The 24691-nt window shown below is 39.8% G+C and overlaps 1 protein-coding gene across 1 annotated transcript in view; it reads left to right on the top strand.

Moving 5' to 3' along the window:
* Positions 1-24691, top strand: part of WDFY2 (WD repeat and FYVE domain containing 2) — a 175817-nt gene that overhangs the window by 111580 nt on the left and 39546 nt on the right. The window contains exons 5-6 of the mRNA XM_047850493.1: positions 7387-7441; positions 17092-17242. Coding sequence (XP_047706449.1) covers positions 7387-7441; positions 17092-17242 — 206 coding nt within the window. The remainder of the gene's footprint in view (positions 1-7386; positions 7442-17091; positions 17243-24691) is intronic.

The raw sequence follows: 24691 nt of genomic DNA, 5'->3' as shown, positions 1-24691 counted from the left end.
GGATTTTTTAATAAAATATAAATTAATAAATTTGACCCGAAGAGAGATAAGAAAGCTTATGAGACCCATAACTGTAAGAGAAAATAGGAAAGTTATTAAAGAGCTGCTATTAAAAAAAAGAACCAGGCATTCAGTATTTTATAGCAAAATTCTCTCTAGTTCTTCTGTTAAGTTGTTCAATATATTCCAGAAGTTTTTTAAATTTTTTTACTGTTTATTTATTTTTGAGAGAGAGAGAGAGAGTGTGAGCAGGAGAGGGGCAGAGAGGAAGGGAGACAGGCTTCATTCAGACTCTGAGCTGTCAGCACAGAGACTCACATGGGGCTCGAACCCACAAACCGTAAGATCATGACTTGAGCCAAAGTCAGATGCTTAACCTACTGAGCCACCCAGGTACCCCAGAAGTTTTTTGTTTTTGTTTTTTAAGGGAAGACTCCTTAATTCATTTCACAAAGGTAGCATTTATTTATTTTATCTAACTCTCATAGAGTACTTACTATATGCCAGGCACTGCTTTAAATGCTTTATAAATATTAACCAAATGCTCACTACAGCCTTATGACTCTCCTTATTACTGTTAAAGAGGTCCTGAGCGGCTTGTCCAAGATCATATACGTGTTTTAACCAGGATTCAAACCAGACAGTTTGCCTCCAGTACCCAAGCTCTTAACCTAACCACTGTGCTTTGCTGTCTTTAAATGAAAACCTAAGGAAAATAGCTGTCTGTTTCCTCAGCAGCTTTCTGAGTTGTATGAAGCACAGCACTTACATCTGTCTTCCCCAGTGGCTCTTAAAAAGGCTAGATGGTATAATATTCCAGAAGAGGAGGGGAAGCTAAATTATGATCAAAATTTAAAGCAGGGGAGAAGAGAGCTGGCAGATAAATTCCCTCTCCATCCCTTCCTCCAACAGATTCCTCCAGCATATAAGCCTGATGTTTAAACTCTGCCAGAGACTTCCTGTATGCTAGAGGACCAACTGGGCCTCTTCATGAAACATAGGCCAGCTTGGTGACGGACCACCTAACTTTCTCTGCTTCTCTTTGCTTTTCCTTCACTCACACTGCTGATATTGCACCTGCAAATAAAGCAGTAGCACTTAAGTTTTGCCTCACGTCCTCCTTTTTAAGAAACTAAGCTGTGGTAGGATTCAAGGAGGAAATTCACAGAACAAGAAATGAATATGGCAAATAAACATATAAAAAGGACTCTAGCTCATAAGCAGTTAGGACAATGCATATTAAACCATAGTGAGTTATATTTTTTTGGACATCAATTTGGCAAAAAATTGAAAAGATGAGTAATATCCACTGCTGATTACATATGGGGAAATAGGCTATCGTATGAGGGTCAGATGGCAGGGAACTGAAATGCTGCATACTTCCGGAAAGTGAGATCTGGCAGAGTTTATTAAATTATTAAATGTTTATGGAGCGCCTGCATGGCTCAGTCGGTTGAGCGTCCGACTTCAGCTCAGGTCATGATCTCACAGCTTGTGAGTTCGAGCCCCACGTCAGGCTCTGTGCTGACAGCTCGGAGCCTGGATCCTGCTTCAGATTCTGTGCCTCCCTCTCTCTCTGCCCCAGCCCACTTGGATTCTGTCTCTGTCTCTCTCAAAAATAAATAAACATTAAAAAAATTAAAAAAAATATATTAAGTGTTTATAATCTTTGAGCCAGCAATCTTTTCAACATGTACATTAATTCATATGTTTATACATGCAAAGGCATTTCTTGCTGTATTATTACAATAGTAATATATAGAAGACAAATAGAATGTCCATTTAACAGGGAGTACATGAATAAAGTATGGCGTATTCATGTTTTGGAGTACTAGACAGCCACCAGAAAGAATAAATTAGAACCAAGTGTTTTGCCCTGGAAAGATAGCTCTGATGTATTATAAATGAAAACAGCAAATTGTAAAGTAATGTCTATTGTGTGACCCTATGTTTGTGGAATAAAACAAACAAAAAGCCCTATATGTATATGTATTTACATGTGTTGACATAAAGGTAAAAGAGAAAGAAAGATGTAAAAGGAGATACCAGACTATTAACTCTGGTTTCCTTAAAGGGATGAGATAGAAGGTGGAGATAATTACTGACTTTTTACTTACACATAACAGAGTTGTTTGATCTGTTACAGTGAACATTAAAAACAATTAGGTATGGGGAGAAATCAGAAGCTCTCCCACTAAAATCAGGTTTAAGGCAAGGATGACCCCCTCGCCATTCTTTTTCAATGTTGTACTGGAAGTTCTAGCTGATGCAATAAGATAAGAAAAAGAAAATAAAAGATATACTGATTGGGAAGAAAAAAATAAAACTCTTTGTAGATGGCGTGATTGCCTATGTAGAAAAATCTAAGAAATGTCGGGGCGCCTGGGTGGCGCAGTCGGTTAAGCGTCCGACTTCAGCCAGGTCACTATCTCGCGGTCCGTGAGTTCGAGCCCCGCGTCAGGCTCTGGGCTGATGGCTCAGAGCCTGGAGCCTGTTTCCGATTCTGTGTCTCCCTCTCTCTCTGCCCCTCCCCTGTTCATGCTCTGTCTCTCTCTGTCCCAAAAATAAATAAACATTGAAAAAAAAATTAAAAAAAAAAAGAAAAATCTAAGAAATGTTGACAAAAAAATTGACCAAAAAACCTCCTGGAACTAATAAACAATTATATTAAAGCTGCAGGATGCAAAGTTAATATATGAAGGTCAGTTGTTTATTATATACCGGTAATGAACAATGAGGGTCTTGGAATGGAATTTGAAATTAAAAACAGTACCATTTACATTAGCACCCCCCAAAATGAAATACTTTGGTATACATCTAACAAAATATGTACCAGGTCTATATGAGGTGAACCACAAAACTCTGATGAGTAAAATTTTTAAAAAACTGAAATAAATGGAGGGAGATCCATGTTTGCAGATAGGAAGACTCAATATTGTCAAGATGTCAGTTCTTCCCAACCTGATCCATCCATTCAGTGCAGTGCCAACCAAAATCCCAACCAGTTATTTTATAGATATCGACAAACGGATTCTAAAGTTTATATGGAGAGGAAAAAGACCCAGAATAGCCAGCACGATATTGGAGAAGAACAAAGTTGGGGGATTGACACTGCCTATCTTTAAGACTTACTGTACAGCTTAGTAATCAAGATAGTCAGTGTGGGTGGAAGGGCAGACAAATAGGTCAGTGGAGCAGAATAAAGATCTCAGAAATAGACCCTCATAAATAAAGTCAACTGAGGAGCAAAGGCAATACAATGGAGAAAAAAAGTATAGTCTTTTCAACAAATCTTGCTGGAACAACTGGATATCCACGTGTGAAAACAGATAGAGACACAGACCTTATACCCTTTACAAAAACTAACTCAGAATAGATCACAGGCCCTAAATGCAAAATGCAAAACCGTAAAACTCCTGAAAGGTAACATAGGAGAAAGTTCAGATGACTTTGAATTTGGTGATGACTTTATTTTTTTTTTTTTAATTTTTAATGTTTATTTATTTTTGAGAGAGACAGACAGAATGTGAGCAGGCATGGGCAGAGAGAGATGGAGACAGAATCTGAAGCAGGCTCCAGCCTCTGAGCTGTCAGTACAGAGCCTGATGCGGGGCTCTAACCCATGAGCTGTGAGATCATGACCTGAGTTGAAGTCAGACGCTCAACTGACTGAGCCACCCAGGCGCCCCTGGTGATGACTTTTCCAGTATTATGCCTTAGGTATGATCCATGAAAGCAAGAATTGATAAACTATGCTTCATTAAAATGAAACATTTCTTCGCTTCAAAACACACTGCCAAGGGAATAAAAAGACAAGCCACAGAATGGGAGAAAATATTTGCAGAAGATATATTTGATAAAAGGAGTTATCCAAAATATATGAAGAACTAAAACTCAACAATAAGAGATGAGCAATGAGCCAAAGACCTTAACGGACACCTCACCAAAGAAGATCTACAGACGGCAAGGCATATGAAAGATGCTCCACTTCCTGTGTCATCAGAGAAAGGCAAATTAAAATTAGATACCACCACAGCTGTTGGAGCGGCCACAATCCAGAGCACTGATAGCACCAAATGATTCCAACGATGTGGAACAGCAGGAGCTCTCCTGCATCGCTAATGGAAATGCACAATGGTACAGCCTCTTGGGAAAACAGTTTGGTCGTTCTTCTAAAACTAAACACACTCTTACCATACAGCCCAGCAATCCTTACTATTTATCCAAAGGAATGGAAGACTTACGTCCACACAAAAACCTGCACACGGATGTATATAGCAGCTTTATCGATGATTAACAAAATTTAGAGGCAACCAACATGTCCTTCTGTACATGAAAGGATAAATAAACTGTGGTACAGCCAGTCAATGGAAGATTATTCAGTGCTAGAAAGAAATGAGCTATCAGGCCATAAAAACACATGGAGGAAACTTAAGTGCATACTACTCAGTAAAAGAAACCAATTTGAAAAGGCTGTATACTGTATGATTCAAACTGTATGACAGTCTGGAAAGGATGAATCTTTGGAGACCATGAAAAGATCAGTGGTGCCAGGGATTGGGTAGGAAGAGAAAGGATGAATAGGCAGAGCACAGGGCAGTGGAAATAACTCAGCATGACACTAAAATAGTGGACACATGTCAGTATACATTTATCAAAGATCACAGGATTTACAATACTAAGAGTGAACCTTACGGCAGGGTTCACTGTGGACTTTGGATGGTGATAATGATGTGTCAGTATAGATTCATCAGTTATCATAAATGTACCACTCTGGTGTGGGATGTTAATGGGGGAGCTGGAGTATGGAATGTTATTTGGAGCTGGAATGTTATTTGGAGGGGAGCAGGGAGTATGTGAGAAATCTCCATACCTTCCTCTCAATTTTGCTGTGAATTTACAAACGCTCTAAAAAAAGTAAGTATCTGAGAAAAAAGTTAGGATGATAGATATGTGGTCAGTTGAATGTAAAGAGGGGAAAATAGAAGGATGAATAAAACATTTTTTTTTAATGTGTACATCGTTGATCTACTGAGCTTTGGTTGGGCAAACCTAAGAAAATAATCTAAGCCACAGCCATACTTGCATATTATATTGTTAGTGAGTGTTAATAGATAAAATCTTTTAAAAAGTCAATTTGACGGGGTGTCTGGGTGGCTGTCAGTTGAGCCTCCAATTCTTGATTTTGGCCCAAATCATGATCCCAGAGTTGTAGGATGGAGCCCCACGTAGGGCTCCACGCTGAACGTGGAGCCTGTTTAAGATTCTCTCTCGGGGATCCTGGGCGGCTCAGTCAGTTAGGCGTCCAACTTTGGCTCAGGTCATGATCTCACAGTTGGTGGGTTCGAGCCCCGTGTCAGGCTCTGTGCTGACAGCTCAGAGCCTGGAGCCTGGTTCAGATTCTGTGTCTCCCTCTCTCTCTGCCCCTCCTGCACTCACACTCTTTCTCTCTCTCTCAAAAATAAACATCAAAAAATAAAATAGGCTGTTTCTTTGATAAAAAAAAAAAAAAAGAATGAAAGAAGGCTGACAAAATCTCGCAGATTTTCTCCACGATTGTGTGTTGCTATTTTCATAAGAAAAACAAATGAACAAAAAATTAAGTTTACTGGCAATTGTAAAAATTGTAAAAAAAAAAAAAAATTAAGTGAACTGGTAATTGTGTTGTGTATGCTAATTCTAATATGTTGATTCTAAATACAGATCTGCATCAAGTGGGTTTCATTTTATATCCTGCCTTGTTGCGAAAGGAATGGAGTTACCTTTGGCTCAAACTGGAGAACCATTTCAGTATAATCAAAGTAACACATGAGCTCTATGAACTTAGTAAACACTTGCCTAGATCATGATGGTCTTTAATAAATCTATTTAGTGTGTGTGTGTGAGGAAACTTGGGGCCCTCTAAAGCGGGAGGCTCAGGAGCAAGCTACTGTTGGTTGTGATGGAGGGCGGTTGAGAATTGCTGCGTAGACGTGTACCCACCTTCCTTACCCCCACCGTTAGCTTCTCACGGGAGAACGACTTTACTACTTAGCCTCCTCTCTTCCATTGTGAGTCTGACTCTTCAGAAATGAGAAATGAGTAGAGTGCTACTTCTTGAAGGAAGAACTGATAGGAATTAAAAAGTGACAAGTTGAATAATGTTTTTACTTAGAAAATCATGGTGAAGAAAATCCATTTCGTAGCTAAACTTCTTAAGGAGGGATAGGGTAGAAAAGTGAACACTCAAAGGAATTTTGATACGTCCTGTATTCTGTCATATCTGTCACCTCATGCTTACCTTTGTGGCATCTATCACAAAGACAATAAAATAATATTTTCTTCTAAAAAGTTACACTGTATCGACTCAGTAAATACCCAGATAGCAATTAAGGAGTTTATACATCTGTCCGCCCACACACCTTTCTTTAAGTCATCAAGAGAAGATTCTGGAATCCTCCAAATGTTTTGAACGGATTCATTGTTCTGTTTCTAAGCTCAGACGAAGGCATCAATTTATTATTCTTTGCAGCTTTCCTTATGTTTGACAACTTACTCTTTAAGAGTATATGGGTATTTGCATTTGAAAGACTCAAAACCTGGCTGAGGCTTATAAACACTTGATTGGTTTCTACATATAGGTCATTGTATATGTAGATGCTTAGGTGAAGTGTGTACACACACACACACACACACACACACACACACACACACTCACCCACTTGTGTTTTAGGTGTCCTCACAAAGAGTGTATTCAGTGTGTTATATAGAAACTATTTTTGAGTAAATTTGATCTCCAGATTAATCTCGCCAGATTAATCTCGTCAGATTGGGGAGATGCCTTTCACGTATCTGTTTGATGGATATTTATTGATTTCTTACTGCACCAAGACACTGTGCCATGTACCATAGGGATATGGGCACGAATCAGATGCAGCCTTGAGAAGCTTGTTGTGAGGAAAAATAAGTTACTGATATTAGAAACAGAATCTTTAAAATACCCGATGTGTCTCTCTAGTACAAGATTGGCATCTCTTTGCTCACTGGCCAGAGCCCTGCAGATCTTCAGCTGTGGCACTATTGAGAGAAAAGTACTTGGAATCAGGGTAATCTTCAAAATTGACTAGTGTCAAGACTCTGAACTTGATCCAGTTTTCTTCTCACACATAAGTAAAAAAAAAGAAAAAAAATGAACTTCAGCATTAAAAGATAACAGTTATAACTACATTGGATCATAATTATGATTGCTACTTTTAAAGGCATACAAAAATGCTGAGTTGATTGGCAAAATACTAATGTTAGATGTAATTCTGTGCTTATGTTTCTTTATACCATCTAGTTTTATCGAAACATAATTATTCCCTTAAAGAATTTCTTTTTGCTTGATATTTTTCTTCTCTTTTGCAGGAATTTATTTTATCAGAAGATTATAACAAGATGACTCCTGTGAAAAACTATCAAGGTAGGAATGAGAGAGTGGTGTTTTTACCTAGACTTTGAAATTTCAGTTTCTTGATGGCTTCACTTTACAATATTCATGGGGAACAAAACAAAGCAATCCTTTGAGGTGAATATTGTCCTAGTCTTTAGGTTCCTCAAAAAATTAAAAATAGGCCTACCCTATGACCCAGCAATAGCACTGCTAGGAATTTACCCAAGGGATACAGGAGTGCTGATGCATAGGGGCACTTGTACCCCAATGTTTATAGCAGCACTTGCAGCAATAACCAAATTATAGAAAGACCCTTAATGTCCATCAACTGATGAATGGATAAAGAAATTGTGGTTTATAGACACAATGGAATTCTACGTGGCAAGAGAAAGAATGAAATACGGCCTTTTGTAGCAACGTGGATGAAACTGGAGAGTGTTATGCTAAGTGAAATAAGTCATACAGAGAAAGACAGATACCGTATGTTTTCACTCTTATGTGGATCCTGAGAAACTTAACAGAAGACCATGGGGGAGGGGAAGGGGAAAAAAAAGTTAGAGAGGGAGGGAGGCAAACCATAAGAGACTCTTTAAAACACTGAGAATAAACTGAGGGTTGATGGGGGGTGGGAGGGAGGGGAAAGTGGGTGATGGGCATTGAGGAGGGCACCTGTTGGGATGAGCACTGGGTGTTGTATGGAAACCAATCTGACAATAAATTTCATATTAAGAAAGAGGGAAAGAAGGAAAGGAGGGAAGGAAGGAAGGAAGGAAGGAAGGAAGGAAGGAAGGAAGGAAGGAAAGAAGAAAGAAAGAAAGAAAGAAAGAAAGAAAGAAAGAAAGAAAGAGAAAGAGAGGCCTAATGAAATTGAATGACTTGAATGACTTGGCCTATGGTCCTATAGCTGGTAAAGTGCAGAGCCAGAGCAGGTCATTGTGATTCCAGAACCCCCAGCCTTTGTCCTTTGTCTCTACTACACCGCACCGCTGCAAAGCAGTGCAGCAGCATGGAGAGTGGGGCCAGTGTCAGGAGTGAGCTGTTTCACATGGGACTCATTTCTTTTTTGGCTAAATATTTTAAAAGGCTTAGAGGGTTCCTGTTGTCTAAGGGGAAGGAATTATGGTTTTATTGTGTCTTCAACATTGGCAGTATACCATAAGCTATGGCCAGAATATGGATCAGGAGCCATTTTCAGTAATGATTTATTTATCCAGACCAATAGTGTCATGGGATCAGAACATTAGAGGTGGATCTTTTAACACTTAGAGGTTATTTCATCCACACTTCTTGACTTCATTCATCCTGCATGATCATCCAGCCTCTCTTTTGATACCTCCAGAGACGTACCTAGCAACCTGTCCTGATTTTATAAAATTCTAAGCGTTAAGTTCCTTATTTCTAGATTTTGAGCCAAAATTCATTTCCCTATGGATTTATTCTTTAATTTTTTTTCACATAGCACTTACCAAGTATTCACTGAATACCTAATGTGTTCCAGTAACTGAGGATTTTAATAGTGAATAAGACATGTATAGTACCTGCCTACAAGCGTACCCTGGTCCCCTCCTCTACTCCTTTTATCCCTTCTCTTTTTTAGCCTAAACATTTTACATTCTCCTTTACATGGCCTGAATTTTTGTTCTTGAAAAAAGTTTTTTAGTTCTCTTGGTCACAGTTGTCTTGGGATATCATATTGTACCTTTGGGACCATTTAAAATGTGACACATTGTGGTAGGCAGCCTTTAAGATGGTTCCTAATGATCCTTGTCTCCTGGTATTCATGCCCTTGAGCATAGACTCCCCTTGAGCGTAGACTGGACCTGAAATATGGCAAATGATAGATATCACTTCTAATATTAGGTGACAAAGAGACTAGTCCTTCTTGCTTGCCTTCTCCTGCTCTTGCTGGTTCTCGTGGAAGCCAGTTGCCATCTTGTGAGCTACTTTGTGGAGAAGTCTATGTGGTAAGGAACTAAGGGAGGCCACATCAACAGCTGGTAAGGAACTGAAGCCTTCAGTTAGTTCAACAGCCTGTGAGGAACTGAACCCAGTAGACACTTACATGAGAGAGCTTGGAAGCAGGTCCTCCCTCTGTCAGTCTTTCAGATGAGACTATAGCCCCATCCCATACCTTGATGTTATCCTGTGAGACATGTTTTAGCAGCGGTAGTACCAAGCTAGACTGCACCAAGATTTCTGATCCACAGAAACTCCGAGATAAGAAACGTCTACTGTGTTAACCCACTAAGTTTTGGTGTAATGTGTTACACAATACATACATACCAATACATACAGATAACCAATACATACATGTAATGTGATAACCACAAAATGGTATTTCCTTGCTGTCCCGGTCCTGTTCTACTATAAAGGGTGAACTTTCTGATAGCCACTTTACACTGTGGGCTTTTGTGGAGCAGCTCAAATTCTTTAATGGTTCTCACTTCTGTTGTTACTAGGCTACATCGCCTGTACTTGTGAAGCTATTGCTTTTTTGGGGAGGGCAGGGAGGGAGTAGTTTTGTTTTGTTTTCAGCCTAAATGCTGGACTTCACATTCTGTTATTCATCATCTCATTTTATTTAGTCCATCATCTCAGCTTATCAAGATATTTTGAAATCCCAGTTGTCATTAAATCTTTTTTTAATGTAATGCTAAGCCCGTGAGAGAAACAAGAGGGAAAGTCCCACGTACCAGAAGCAAAGAAAAGAACGAAAACTCAAAGTGATAGTATACTGTACCTGACATGCAGCTGTCTTGGGGAGAAAAATAGAACTTCTAATAGCTTGAAGCTTTTGTATGAACATTCACTTAGGGGTGGAAGAGAAGGCCTAGGGCTTGAGTGAGATGGGAAATTGCAACTGATATTTACATATAAAATGATATATAGAGAGGGGGAAAAGGCTTCCGGATAAATGAAAATTGCAACCTAAAATTTTGGATTTAGAGTACAAATTTAAATCATACATGTAGGGCTAGAGGCAGCCTTAAGAATTTAACATAAAAATTGGTCCTGAGCCAACGGTGTCCTTGTGATACCTGCTAGAAATAAATTCAAAAGCTCTCTTCAGCAAGACAAGTCACACAAAGATCCTGCAGCAAAAACAAGCCCTGCTTAAGATACGTTCATAATAATAAAAATAAAATAATAGTTAAATAACAGTTATTCACAAATAAATTTAAAATCCACTATGAGTAAATACTAACAGATATCAAAAGGGAGGTGAACTATAATTTTTTCAGGCATAAAAAAACAGAGAGAACTCACAGACCTGCACTAAAAGAAGGAAGTCCTTCAAGAGGGAAGAAAATGATGCCAAAGGAAAATAGGGAATGAAGAACACACAAAAGAATGAAGAGCACCAAGCAGATCACTATGAGAGTTTTTCTTATTATTTACAGCTTGTCAAAAGATGACTTACTATTAAATAAAAATAATAAGAAAGTAGCATGAGGATCATAACATGTGAAATTAAAATGTTTGACAACAGTAACACAAAAACCAAGAAGTGGGGAGAAATGGAAGTATACTATTGTAAGATTCTTATACTACACATGAGGTGATATAGAATCACTTGAAAGAAGACTGTAAGTTAAAGATGTATACTGCTGACCCTAAAGCAACCATAAAATAACAAATCAGAAAGTTACCACTAATAAGGCAACCAAGGAGATAAAATGGAATCATCAAAATTATTCTCAGTTCTCATCCCCCTCCCTCCCCCCAAAAAAAGGAAGAAAAAGGAAAAAGAACATATGGGAAAATAGAAAACAAATAGCAAAGTGATAAGAGTTAAACCTAACAGTTCTCAATAGTCATATTAAACGTGTGTGGTCTAAGGCCAATTAAAAGGCAGAGGCTGTCAGATTGAGTGAAAAAAGGAGACCCTAAATACATACCGCTTAGGAGAAATGCACTTTAAATATAAAGACCTAAAGAAGTTACAAATAAAAGGATAGCAAAATATATACCATGCAAAGACTAGTCAAAAGAAGGTTGGAGTGCCTATGTTAATGTTAGTTGAAGTAGACTTAAGAGAGAAGAATATTACGAGGGATAAAAGATTGTATTACTAGAGATTATTTCAAAATGACTAAGGGGTTAGTCCATCAGGAGGACATAACAATCCTAAATGTTTATGCGCTTAATAAACATAGCTTTGAAATACATGAAGCAAAATCTGATGAAACTTCAAGAAGAGAAATAAACACATTCTTCGTTGTACTCAGAAATTTGAATATTCCTCTCTTAATAATTGATTGAATAGATCAATAATTGACAGAATAAGTAGGCAGAAAATCAATAAGGTATAAAAGGTTTGAATAGTACACAGCCAAATTACTCTCATTGATATCTGTAGAACATTCCATTCACCTAGAAGAGAAGATACATTATTTTCAACTGCGTACAGAACATTTATCAAGGTACACTACATTCTGGGCCATAAAATGAGTCTCAATAAATTTGGGAGAATTCAGGTCATGCAAGATGAGTTCTCTGATCAAAATGGTATTGAGGCAGGAGTCAATAACAGAAATATCTTTGGGAAATCCCCAAATATTAGGAAGCTAAATAACCATGGGTCATCTAAAATAATCCATGGATCAAAGAAGAAATCGGAATGGAAACAACATCAAAATTTATGGGATGCTGCTAAAGCAGTCCTTAAGGGGAAATTTATAGCACTAAACATCTATGTTAGAAGAGAAGAAAGGTCTCAAATCAGTGACCTTAGTTTCTACATCAAGAAACCAGAAAGAAGACAAATGGAAACATAAGCTATGCAGAAGATCATAGCAGAAGTTCATGAAATGGAAAACAGAAAATAGAGAAATATCAATAACACCAAAAGCTATTGTTTTTGCTTGTTTGTTGAGATGAATATAAGTGACAAACCTCTGCTAGACTTCTCAGAAGAAAAAAAAAAAAGAGAGAAGATGCAAGTTACCAATATCAGGAATAAGGGAAGTGAAACTATTAGAGATTGTAGGGATATTTAAGGTTAATAATGAATATTACGAACAACTTTATGCTAATAAATTTGACAACTTAAATGAACAAATCTTTGAAAGGTAAAAATGACAAAAGTTCCCTCAAGAAGAAATATAAAACCCTAATAGCCCTATATCTACTAAAAAATCTACTTTATAATTAAAACCTTCCCACAGAGAAAACCCTAGGCTTTTTTTTTTTATCAAACATTTAAGAAAGAAACAATACAAACTCTGCACAAACTTTCAGAAAAAGACTTTCCAACTGATTTTTGAAATCAGCATTACATGATACTAAAACTAGACAAAGACAGTACAAGAAAAGAAATATACAGGCTGGTGTTCTCCATGAAAACAGATGCAAAAAATCTAAATAAAATTTTAGCAAATCAAATTCAACAGTATAGGATAGTACATCATGACCAAGTGAGGATTATTCCAGTTTATATCCAGAAGAAATAGAAGCAGGAATTCAAACATTTGCATACCATTGTGCATAACAGTATGATTTACAACAGCTAAAAAGTGGAAACAGACTAAATGGCCATGAATGGTGAATGGATAAACAAAATGTGGTATATCAGTAAGATGAACTATTATTTGGCCACAAAAAAGGATTGAAGTACTGATAAATGTACAACGTGGATGAACCTTGAAAACATGCTAAGTAAAAGAAACTAGATACAAAGGACCACACTTTTTGAACACAATCATATGAAATGTCAAAAATAGAGGAATCCATCGAGACAGAAAGTAATTAGTGGTTGCCAGGGATAGGGGGTAGGGGAAAGGGGAATTTGGGGGTTTGGGTTTCTTTTGGGGGTGATGGACACATTCTATAAATAGAACATTTTTTCATGATGATTGTACAACATTGTGAATATGTTGTACCGCTGAATATTATATACTCTATATATAGAAACCACTGAATATTATATACTCTAAAATGTCTTAAATGATGAATTTTACCTCAACAAACATTAAAAGAAAAAAAAGCAGTGATACCAAAACCAAAGACATACAAGAAGGGAAAACTATAGACCAGTATCTCTCATGAACTTAGATGTTAAAATCCTTTTAAGAATTCTAGCAAATCCAACAATAGTTAGAAAGAATTACATACCCATGACCAAGGGGATATACTCTCGATATGCAAAGCTGGTTTAACATTTGAAAATTAGTGTAATCCATCACATCAAAAGTCTAAAGAAGTAAAATGATATGATCATATCAATTGGTGCAGACAAAGCATTTGATAAACCCGGGCGCTCATTCATGATAAAAACTCTGAGCAAACTACGAGTAGAGGCAAACTTCCTCACCCCGATAAAGAAGCGTCTACAAAGACCTACAGCTAACAGTGTACTTAATCATGAGAAATGAGATGCTTTCTCCCTATGATCAAGATCAAGGCAAGGATGTGGTCTCTCAGCATTCCTATTCAAAAAGTATAACTGGACTTCAGGCCCGGGTTTCTGAAGCTTAGTAATATGTATGTACCTTTGAAGGATTTCTTTTTGAGTGAAAGAATTCTGTCACCTTAGAAGGAATATGTGCTCTGAGTTTTGGGGTTTGTTTTGTGTTTGGTGTTTTCAGTAGACCTAGGCAGCCTGAAAGAGAGAGAGAGAACCAACTATGGCAGAGAGCTGATGATTTTAGCCTTAGTTTCATCACTCGGTGGTTGCACAGATTTGAGCAAGTGACTTGACCTTTTTGAACCTCTGTCTCCTCCTCTCACATAATGGGAGCCCAGAGGTTTTAAAGCCCCTTGTCTTCTGGGCTGCTGTCATCTCCTTGGACTTAGAAAGGGATGAGAAAAAGGGACACTCACTGGGGGCCACTTTCTCCCTGAAATAGACTTGTGAAACTTGGGCCATTAGAAAGTTCATTTTTATTCTATCATTGGTGGACCTGATTTAGACATCTGATGACAAGATCTTCAGGAGTTTCTCCAAGAAGTTATATCTTTTAAGTTAGAGACAACATTTTGATCTCAAGGGTGGCTGATACTCTGACAGGCAGGTATTTAGTGTAGAGAAGTCATAGGGTTATTGCCTCTGTACCCCTGCCATGCCCTGTTAGATTCTCTATGTTTTAAGTATTGGATTTAAAAATACCAGGCATTTGGTGGCATGGCTGTCCTGTGGGTACTCTTAGTGGTAGCCATTGGTTTGGTGGCCATTCTGAAAGGGCCATCCTGCCAAGGCCAGGTTATGTCTGTAAAATGGGGAAACCACCCACCTTTGTAGGATCATTTCAGAGACTAAATGAAAGAACATACAGTAAAACCTTAGTTTGTGAGCGTAGTTCGTTCCGGAAACATGCTTGTAATCCAAAACACTTGTATATTCAAAGTGAATTTTCCCATAGGAAGTAATAGAAACTCGGATGATTTGTTCCACACCCAAAAATAATCGTGTAAAATGATTACAGTACTGTAACATAATACAAAATAATAAAGCAAATACAAAATATAAAGAAAAACAGACAAATTAACCCACACTTATCTTTGAAAACCTTTGTGGCTGGTGTGAGGGAGACGAGAGAGGAGGGTTATTGTGTAGGACGACTTTCACCATCACTAATGGAATCACTCCTGTCTATTGACTCAATGGAATCTTCTTTTTGTGCAACTTTAACAAGGAACCTATCCAATGACACTTGATTTTGCCTCCTTTTGAGGATTTCACAGAAATGTGACATTGCATTGTCATTAAATAGATTCATCTCTCGTACTGCCTTATTTGGGTGGTGCTTTTCTACAAAATTTTGCACTGTTTTCCACATTTTACACATCTCCCTAATCTCATTTGAAGTGAGGGATTCCTCTACTTTTTTCTCCTTCTCTTCTGCAGATGAGATGCAGACGTAAACTTCTTATAAAGTATTTCAGTCTCAACCACTCGCATACCTTGTTCACACTTCTTGATGATTTCCTTCTTAACTTCTACCATAATCATCTTCTTACCGCTTTTGTGTTCAACCTTTTTCTGCATGGGGGCCATTGTATATGCTCACATGGATGTTGACTACAGTACAGTATTAATAAACTCTCGTCATATACTGTATTTAATGTAACTGGCAATAAGGCAGCAGGGGGAAGGGTCTATATCTGCAGGCAGCCTGACCTAGAATGAAGCAAAGCATTCCTAAGGTTACTCTTACATGGAAAAGCAAAGGACTATCCACAGGTGCTTTGAAGTGACAAAAAAAAAAAGTACCAGTTGTGGGCACCTTCCAGAATTCTAAAAAATCACTGATTTCTGCCAAACAATGGGGCCTGAGACTGAGCATCCATGCATGGGAGATGACCACCCACAATCTCTAAGCGAGAGAGACAGAGAGAGAGAGAGAGAGAGAGAGAGAGAGAGAGAGAGAGAAGAACCACTAAGAACCATTGGCTCAGTTGTGATCACGGGATGTTTAGCATCACATACTACTCGTATTGCAAGGCATCGCTTGTTTATCAAGTTAAAATTTACTAGAAACGTTTGCTTGTCTTGCAGAACACTTGCAGCAAAAGTTACTCGCAATCCAAGGTTTTACTGTATTTAAGTGTTTGGCATTTGTTAGTAACTCAGAAATTGGCAGGTCGTGCTGTTCTTGCCAATAGAGCTGCATTGATCCATCCATACTAACTTTATTTTCATGATCGAAATGGAAAACTGATGTTTTCTCCATCACGTCATCACTTTCATGATGGGTCTGCACTTTCCCACCAGACTGCCAGCTCCTGGGCACAGAGCCTAGGGCGGTCCGGGTTCCCGGATATCAATCTTTGGTTATTCCAGTCAGTTCTGTTCAGTGGCCATGGACCCCCTCTACCTCACCCTCTGGAATTGTATAAGAAGAAAGCAAATTTTTATTGATTTTATTCAATAATTGAGAAGCCATGAGACCTTGGCCAAACTACTCGACTTCGTTGTGCCTCAGTTTACCCACATGTAAAATAGGGAGATGGAGTAGATGACATGAACAGTTGCTTCTAACTGTGATGCAGTCATTCTGTGGCGGTGTTGCCTCTGTATGATGAGCAATCCTGGGAGATTTGCCCTCATTATCACATGTATGTGTACTTTGACATCAGGGATATTTCATTCTCTTTTACATGGCACTTGGGAATAATTCTGTCCTCCTTTCCAGCATTTGATTTCTTATAGAAAATTCATCTAGAACTTTGTTGTGGGTTTAAGAAGCCATACTTCATCAAAAGGAGAACAGTAATGTTCTTTACTTTTTTTAAGCTTACATAAACTCACCCTGGTGACTTTATCATAAGAACATCATTGCTAACACGTTCTATTGTTTTGTGGTCACATTGTGCCACTTTCTGGCATTCTCCAGCTAAGCAGCCCTAACTTAATGTCTGAGACAGATGGCCCAGACCCTTTGGTAATGGGGGTCTGGGTGGTAGGAAACTTTTGGTTGGTGTAGGTAGGAAAGAAAGAGAGCAATGGGAGGAAATGGATAGTTTGTACAAGACCGTCTAACAACTCAAGCATGCCCCTCCACAGTGGTGGGCCTGCGCTCCTGGTGAGGACCACCGTTCTGGTGTGTGTGCAATGGCTGTCATACTGTCCAGCCTACTCTGGGATGGGGAGAAGACAATGATGGGTCTCTGTGCACCATGCTTCCTCAGTCTCCTTTATGATGCTTCATGGGTTATTTTCGTATCTCTTGGTTTTTCAGCGCATCAGAGCAGAGTGACGATGATCCTGTTCGTCCTGGAGCTGGAGTGGGTGCTGAGCACTGGGCAGGACAAGCAATTTGCCTGGCACTGCTCCGAGAGTGGGCAGCGCCTGGGAGGGTATCGAACCAGTGCCGTGGCCTCGGGCCTGCAGTATCCTTTGCTGGACAAAAATCCCTTGGTTGGACCTTAGCTGTTGACTCCTTTCTTTCATGAAAAGCTTGGGTATGTGCAACTTGAAAGTTTTGCATTTGCTGCGTTGCCCTGCGGATTAAGATTCTCACTGACTTAACCAATATGCAAATCATCAAGGGTCCTCACGGAGGTGGATTAAAATGAGGCGATTTCCCCGCAAATAACAGGTCCTGCGGAGCAGGGTTGTGGAGTGACTATGATGCAGGTCTGACATCCAGACAGGACACGGCCCGGATTTAGGAGCCTCAGCTGTCAGAAAGGATTCTGGAACATGGAGATAAAACCATCACTGAAATACAGCCTTTTCCTTCTCTGCCTACAGAAGTAATTTACACATAGATATTAAGGTTGTAAAGAACCACAGGATTCCTATTTATTGTTTTTAGATGTTCATGGGGGAGCTACCATGCCAGGACCAGAGTGGGTTAGCTGGTATCTACACGGTAATGGTACAGACTTTATTCCAGGTACAAGACCCTTCCAGGGTATGTAGAGTGATACTAATTCTTATCTCCTGAGTCTCCAGGGCCCATGTCCTCAGTGTGAGTACCTGTAAATGCCGGGAAATCCCCATGTCTGGCCCACTGGGCTCCAGCAAGCACGGGCTTGATGAGTCTGAAGCCTGTGTGGGTGATGCTACCATAGAAGGAGTAAAGGGCCCCTGGCTTCTTAGTTTAAAAAGCAAAGCATCACTCTCCACCCTGTGACGAGTGAGGAGATAGATGGAAACAGATCACTTGTCAGCAAAAGCAGGAAGAAATAGTAAGACTTACTCTCAGATGTTCATCTCGTATTTATAAAATGCCTGGTCCGTGATTGTCAACAGTCTCACAGAGTAGTTTCTTTCTCCTCGCAGACGTGCCTCAGTAGCTGTATTTGGGTGTGTGTGTGGGGGGGGGGCGGCTAATGTCACTCCTGTTTTTCTCTCTGATTTTCCTCACTGGAAGAGCAAGATGAAGAAACTAAGAATGGCCATGGAGGAAGGTTGTAAATGTGACAGGTCACCAAGCAGGCCAGAAACAAGGGTGATAAGGAACAGAAGGCAGGATCAACTCATCTTCGAGAGGGTGGTCCCACCTGTTAAGGAAAGAAAGTCTGAAGTTTGCTTTCTAAAGGCCAGTTGAGACGAGCATAATGCTTGAATTGAAATACGTGCACTCTTATATCAGTAGATCTCTTACAGTGTTCAAATTGGAAAGGTCCTTAGAGGTCATCCTGGCCAACTCCTGGTTTTACAGGTGAAGCCCAGAAAGGGTCACATGCCTTATCTGCAGACACCTGGCTAGTATGTCAGAGAATCACCAGAATGTGAGGCTTCTGCCTTAGGCTGCTGTTTTGTTTTGTTTCTTCCCATCATACATTTGAGAACAGAATGAATAGCATCAGTGTAATTTGTTCTTAATATGCTGACTTCGGGACACCTGGGTGGCTCAGTCGGTTAAGCATCCGACTTCAGCTCAGGTCATGATCTCATGGTTCATGGGTTCGAGCCCCACATTGAGCTCTGTGCTGACAGCTCAGAGCCTGGAGCCTGCTTTGGATTCTGTGTCTCCCTCTCTTTCTGCCTCTCCCCCACTTGTTCTCTCTCTCTCTCTCTCTCTCTCTCTCTCTCTGACTCGCAAAAATAAAATAAACATTAAAAAGAAATCTCTTAAAAAAAAAATGCTGGCTTCTATCTCACTAGCCCAGCCTAGAGATACATCTTCTATATCACTTAACCAAGCCAAAAAATATAGAAAAAGTACAGAACTTGCCCTTAGGAAGTTGATTTTTTAGACTATTTGGAATTGAAAAACAAGACACGAATGCCCAGAATTAAAAGTCTCCTGACTGTGGCAGTCTTGGACTCTTCTCTTCAGGCATCTCCAGAAGCCATCGTCATTTTTCAGCTGTTTCCTTTAGCCACACCATGTGGCTTACTAAGCAAAAAACAAAACAAAACAAAACAAAAACACATATGATTTGATATCAGAAGACTTCGTATGTGTGTAAAAGCCTCTGGGTTCATTTCCCGAGGTAAATGACCATCTTGTCCAATCTTGCAGGTAGAGGGGAAATGCAGTACTACAGACAGACAGGTTCTTCCAGAAGATTCCCTCACCTCCACAGCTCTGCCTCGCTAGCTCCAGTTTTGGAGCCACGGTGCCCGCCCTTGTTCCTGGGAACACATACATCCCTGAGATTTTTCCAGTGCTGCTCACTGATGGCATAACAGCACTGCTTTTGCCAAAGGGTCTCCTATAGGAAACTTGTGACTTTCCCAAGGCCGGAGGGTTTTTTCTAGGAGCTGCCTTGTGTACAGATTGTTAACAGTGTTAACATGCTCATACAGTGTTGGAGTTCACATTAAAATCCAGTTTTTAAACACATTTTTTTCATGGGAACCCTCCACCCCACCTCTTCCCTCTTCTTTCTTCCACCTTCCATACTTACAGTTTCTGAAGGGAAAGAAGGAGATCTGCTGAAACACCATAGACTGTTCGGAATAGTATCAGTACCCTGATTTCTCTGCCTAGTGGACCCCGGTGGCATATATAAGAAACTTCCCCAAAGTAACCTGTCTCCTAATTTTCACCTCAAAAAGTCACTTATCCAAGTCAGCAAGTGATAGAAGTCAGGTTGAATTCAGCCTTTTCTCTCTTCTTTCAGGCCTCATAGGGGAGATGTAATCGTGCAGTGAAAATAACCAAAATTCAAAATGAGAAATAAAGGAAGACAAAGAGACTGATGGCTCAAAAATTGAATGATCAGTTTCTGAATAACCTCAAATCTTTGGTTTCTTTGGCTAGAGATCTGAAGCTTCAAATATTAAGTGAGGTATAATACTAACAAGAATCAAAAGGAAGAGAGGAGAGAGGAAAGGAGAAGAAAAAGAAGAAAATATCTTACAGTTGTAGTCCCTGAGAGTTTTATAGTGCTTCTATATAACGTTACTTTGCTCACTCTCAAAACAATAATTAGAAGTAAAATCAAAAAGACTGAATTCTCAATGTTCACAGTGTAGAAACCAAGGCTCAGAAAGGTTAAGGACTTTCTCTAGGGGTGCCTGGGTGGCTCAGCTGGTTAAGCGTCTGACTTCAACTTCGGCTCAGGTCACGATCTCATGGTTTGTGAGTTCGAGCCCCACGTCAGTCTCTGCGCTGACGGTGTATGGAGATTGTTTCAGATCCTCACTCTCTCTAGCTCTCTGCCCCTCCCCCAGCTTGTGTTCTCTCTTTCTCTCAAAAATAAATAAACATTTTTTAAAAATTAAAAAAAACAAAAGGAAGAAAGGCTAAGGGACATTCTCCAGGTCACGTAACTGTTACCTGGAAGAACCAGGAGTAGAACTTGGGTGTTAGAACTCGGCTAGCCGTCTGCACTACTAAATAACGGTGGAATGGAGGTATTTCCCAAAGGTCACATGGCAGGTTGATGTTAGGAAATAGAACCGTTTTTCTTCCACCCTTCCCTTGCTGGTATTTAAATTTGTGAATACTTTATCTGGCCTTGCCTTTCAGTCTTGTCATTTGACCATGTTTGATCACATTTATCACACTTCCACAGAAATAATTCAGGTACTTTTCATTTTAAGATTCTGTGCATGTTAGAGATATTTCCAAGATGTCTCCCTGTACAGTACAAGGTCTTTTCACCAAGTAGTCTCTTAGATCTGTTCAGGGCAAGAGTGCTGGAAAGCTGTTAAGATTATCTTGATTTTTGTATATCCTCATATCATACGTAATGCCAATCACTCTGGCTTTCAGGTTGTACTATTATTTATTTCGACCCTCTTTCAAATGGCTTTTGTTGAATTTCTTTACAAAGCATCCTATTATTTACGTGCCATCATAAAGATTGTTTTTTCATCTGTGTTCTTATAATTAAGGTAAATGTAAGGTCATCTTATTCCGTATATATCTTAGTATTGTTTTACATGTATCTGACCGCTTGTTTGGAGAGCATAACATTTCTCTGTTGTTCTTGAGCCTGAGGGAATTTGTGATGCCTTGTTCTTCACTTTTAAAACAAATGTTTTATTATGAAAATTTTCAAAACGTGTACCAACTGGGAGGAGAGAATATCATGGAAACTCACGTATTCATCAGACCCGGTGTTGATTCTTCTATCATTTTGGCTTTCTCTCCCTTTTTGCTGGAGTGTTTTAAAACAAATTGCAGACCGTATGTCATTTCATCCTTAGGTACTTCATTGTACCCCGCTTTAAAAATGTGGAATTTTTCCATAATCATAATGCTGTTACTACTCCTAAAAATTTATAACTACTACTTGACATCGTAGAATAATCCATTTTCACATTTCACTTACTGTTTCATAAATGGCTTTTTGCAGCAGATTAGCTTAAAATCGGGTCCAGACAAAGTTCACATGTTGGCTGTGGTTTTCATATCCTAAATCTCTCAATCTAGGGCAGTGATCTCCTCCCTTCACTTTTTTTTTTTTTTTTTTTTTTTGATGCCACTGTGACTTGTTGGAGTACGGAGCCTGTGTTCATGTAGACAGCCCCGCATTCTAAAGTGGCCTCTGGTGCCTCGTGATGTCATTTCCCTTGTCCTCCTACCTGTGCGTCTCCCATATTTTTCTGTAAACTGAGACCGCCTCTAAAATCTTGACTCCGTTCAGATTCAGCTCCTGCTAAGAACGCTTGGTCCTTGTGCTGTCTGGTTCGTGTTGCTTCACAGCAGGAAGCCCATAGCACAGGGTTGTCACCCTTCCAGTGATGCTGAGTTGATCAGTGATTCAGGTGGTGACCGCCAGATCCCTGCGGCGCGCACCAGCCTTTCATTCAGTGGTTTTAGTTGCTGATCTTCGCCTGGACCAGACCTTTCATTAGGGCTGCAAAGTGGCGATTTTTGTAATCCTATAATTTTTTCCACGTGTATTTGTTGGAATTCTTCTATAAAGTACAACTTTTCAGGGCGTCTGAGTGGCTCAGTTGGTTAAATGTCTGACTTTTAAAAAAATTTTTTTTTTAACGTTTTATTTATTTATTTTTTTTTTTGAGACAGAGAAAGACAGAGCATGAACGGGGAGGGGCAGAGAGAGAGGGAGACACAGAATCGGAAACAGGCTCCAGGCTCTGAGCTATCAGCCCAGAGCCCGACGCGGGGCTCGAACTCACAGACCGCGAGATCGTAACCTGAGCTGAAGTCGGACGCTTAACCGACTGTGCCACCCAGGCGCCCCAAGTGTCTGACTTTTTTAAAAAAATTAATTTATTTATTTTGAGAGAGAGTGAGAGCAGGGGAGGGGCATAGATAGAGGAAAAGAGAGAATCTCAAGCAGACTCTGCACTGTTAGTGCAGAGCCCGATGCAGGGCTCGAACTCACGAACCGAACCGTGAGATCATGACCTCAGCCGAAATCGATAGTTGGATGCTTAACCAACTGAGCCACCCAGGCGCCCCAAGCGCCTGACTCGTGATTTTGGCTCAGGTCGTGGTATCCCGGTTCATGAGATCGAGCCCCGCATCTGCTTGGTATTCTCTCTCTCCTCTCTGTCTGCCCCTCCCTCCCACGTATGCTTGAGCTCTCCCCCCCTCACCCCAAATAAGTGTATATACATTAAAAAAGATAAGTGAAGTAGAACTTTGCCTCATTAGCTAGGGCTAGTTGCTTACCCTGAGATACAATTAATACGGAAAAAGCAACAAATGCGTGATTGTTTCTCTTTAATTGCTCATTTTCAGAGGAGAGAGTCAGTGCCCAGGTTACCTCCAATAGGTGTCTTTTTTTTTTCTTTTTGAGCATTATTATAAACTCTTAAGGTTTCTAAAAATAATATATTCAGTCAATTTCAATAACTTGCCTTCTTCGATGCTAATGTTAATCTGTCTTTGGCCAGTAAGAGCCCCATCATATTGGCTCCAGCGTCATTTGATACAGCTCCACTTGCCTTTGGTGGCTTCCTTTTTTGGCACAGCATGTCTTAAGCTCTTCTTGTACCTTCTTGTCCCAGTCCTGAATCAGCCATTTCTTTTAGTGAGGAATAGGACTCAGAGATAACTAGGAAATATGGGTGTGTGTATTCTTGAAAAGAAAGTGAATCATCAGTTCATATAACGGTTCTAATCCAAATGTAGCATTATAAGGTTTTTACCTCACTTTTGTACTTGATTCTTTTATCTTGGACTGAAAATTTTCGCTCCTAAAACATGAACTTGTTTTTGCTTTATCCAATGGTATATTTTTAAGCTGTTTCAAAATACTAATTATAGAAGTATTATAGTTACAAGAGAACTGAGTGAGATTTTAGACTTCTTTGCAGTTCTCTTTGTCTTTGGAGTACATTCCCCCCAAGGATGTACAGTTGAAATGCTGGGTTTTAAAGTCACTTGAAATAATTGTGTTAACTGTGGCTATGTCACCAACTTGATAGTTAGGTTCCTTCATTTATGCCTTGTCATCAATATAGGGGATTTTTTCTTTTAATCTTATGCATATTTTTAATATGTGAAATGATGACTTGATTCCAGAATGCAAACTATGATAGAAGACTCACCACCAGCCCTGTCTCCTCACCTTGTTCCTCCCTCCTCCATAGGCAGCCATGTGTGTCAGATCTTGATTTGTCCTTCCAGAGCTTCCTTTTGTGAGATGAGCACGCGCGCGCACACACACACACACACACACACACACACACACACGACACACTCATATATTTCTATTTCTCTCCCTTTCTTACACAAAGATAGTGTAGCTTATAAACTCTTACATGCCGTGGCTTTTCTTCCCCCACTTAATAATGTATCCCAGAGGGGCGCCTGGGTGGCGCAGTCGGTTTAGCGTCCGACTTCAGCCAGGTCACGATCTCGCGGTCCGGGAGTTCGAGCCCCGCGTCGGGCTCTGGGCTGATGGCTCAGAGCCTGGAGCCTGTTTCCAACTCTGTGTCTCCCTCTCTCTCTGCCCCTCCCCCATTCATGCTCTGTCTCTCTCTGTCCCAAAAATAAATAAACGTTGAAAAAAAAATTTAAAAAAAAAAATGTATCCCAGAAATTCCTCCATGTCTGTTTGCTTATGGTATGGAGATCTTTTTTTCCCCTAGCTGGATAGGACCTATCGCTTGCTTATATCATAGTTCAGTAAATCCCCTTTTGATGGAATTTTTTGTTATTTTCAAACTTTAGCTGTTAAAATAACGTGGAGTGAATAACCTCAGGCATGCATTTTGTACTTTGGCCCGAGTGTATCTCTGGGATAGATCTCTAGAAGGAGGGTTGAGTGGTTTTATCAACCCAGGAAGCTCACTAGAGACTCAGCGCCTTAGGTTTTTACTAGAGACTGGTCACGTAGGCAGCCTCTTTCTGACATGTACCAAAATTACAGACTGAAAAGGAAAGCAGGTATTTGGCAAAAACCGTATCATCACGGTTCAGGCACAGTGAACCACTCTTGTCTGTTAATGGT

Source organism: Prionailurus viverrinus, chromosome A1 (genome assembly GCF_022837055.1).
Source record: "Prionailurus viverrinus isolate Anna chromosome A1, UM_Priviv_1.0, whole genome shotgun sequence".
NCBI lineage: Eukaryota > Metazoa > Chordata > Mammalia > Carnivora > Felidae > Prionailurus > Prionailurus viverrinus.
This window is presented reverse-complemented; position numbering and strand designations above follow the sequence as displayed.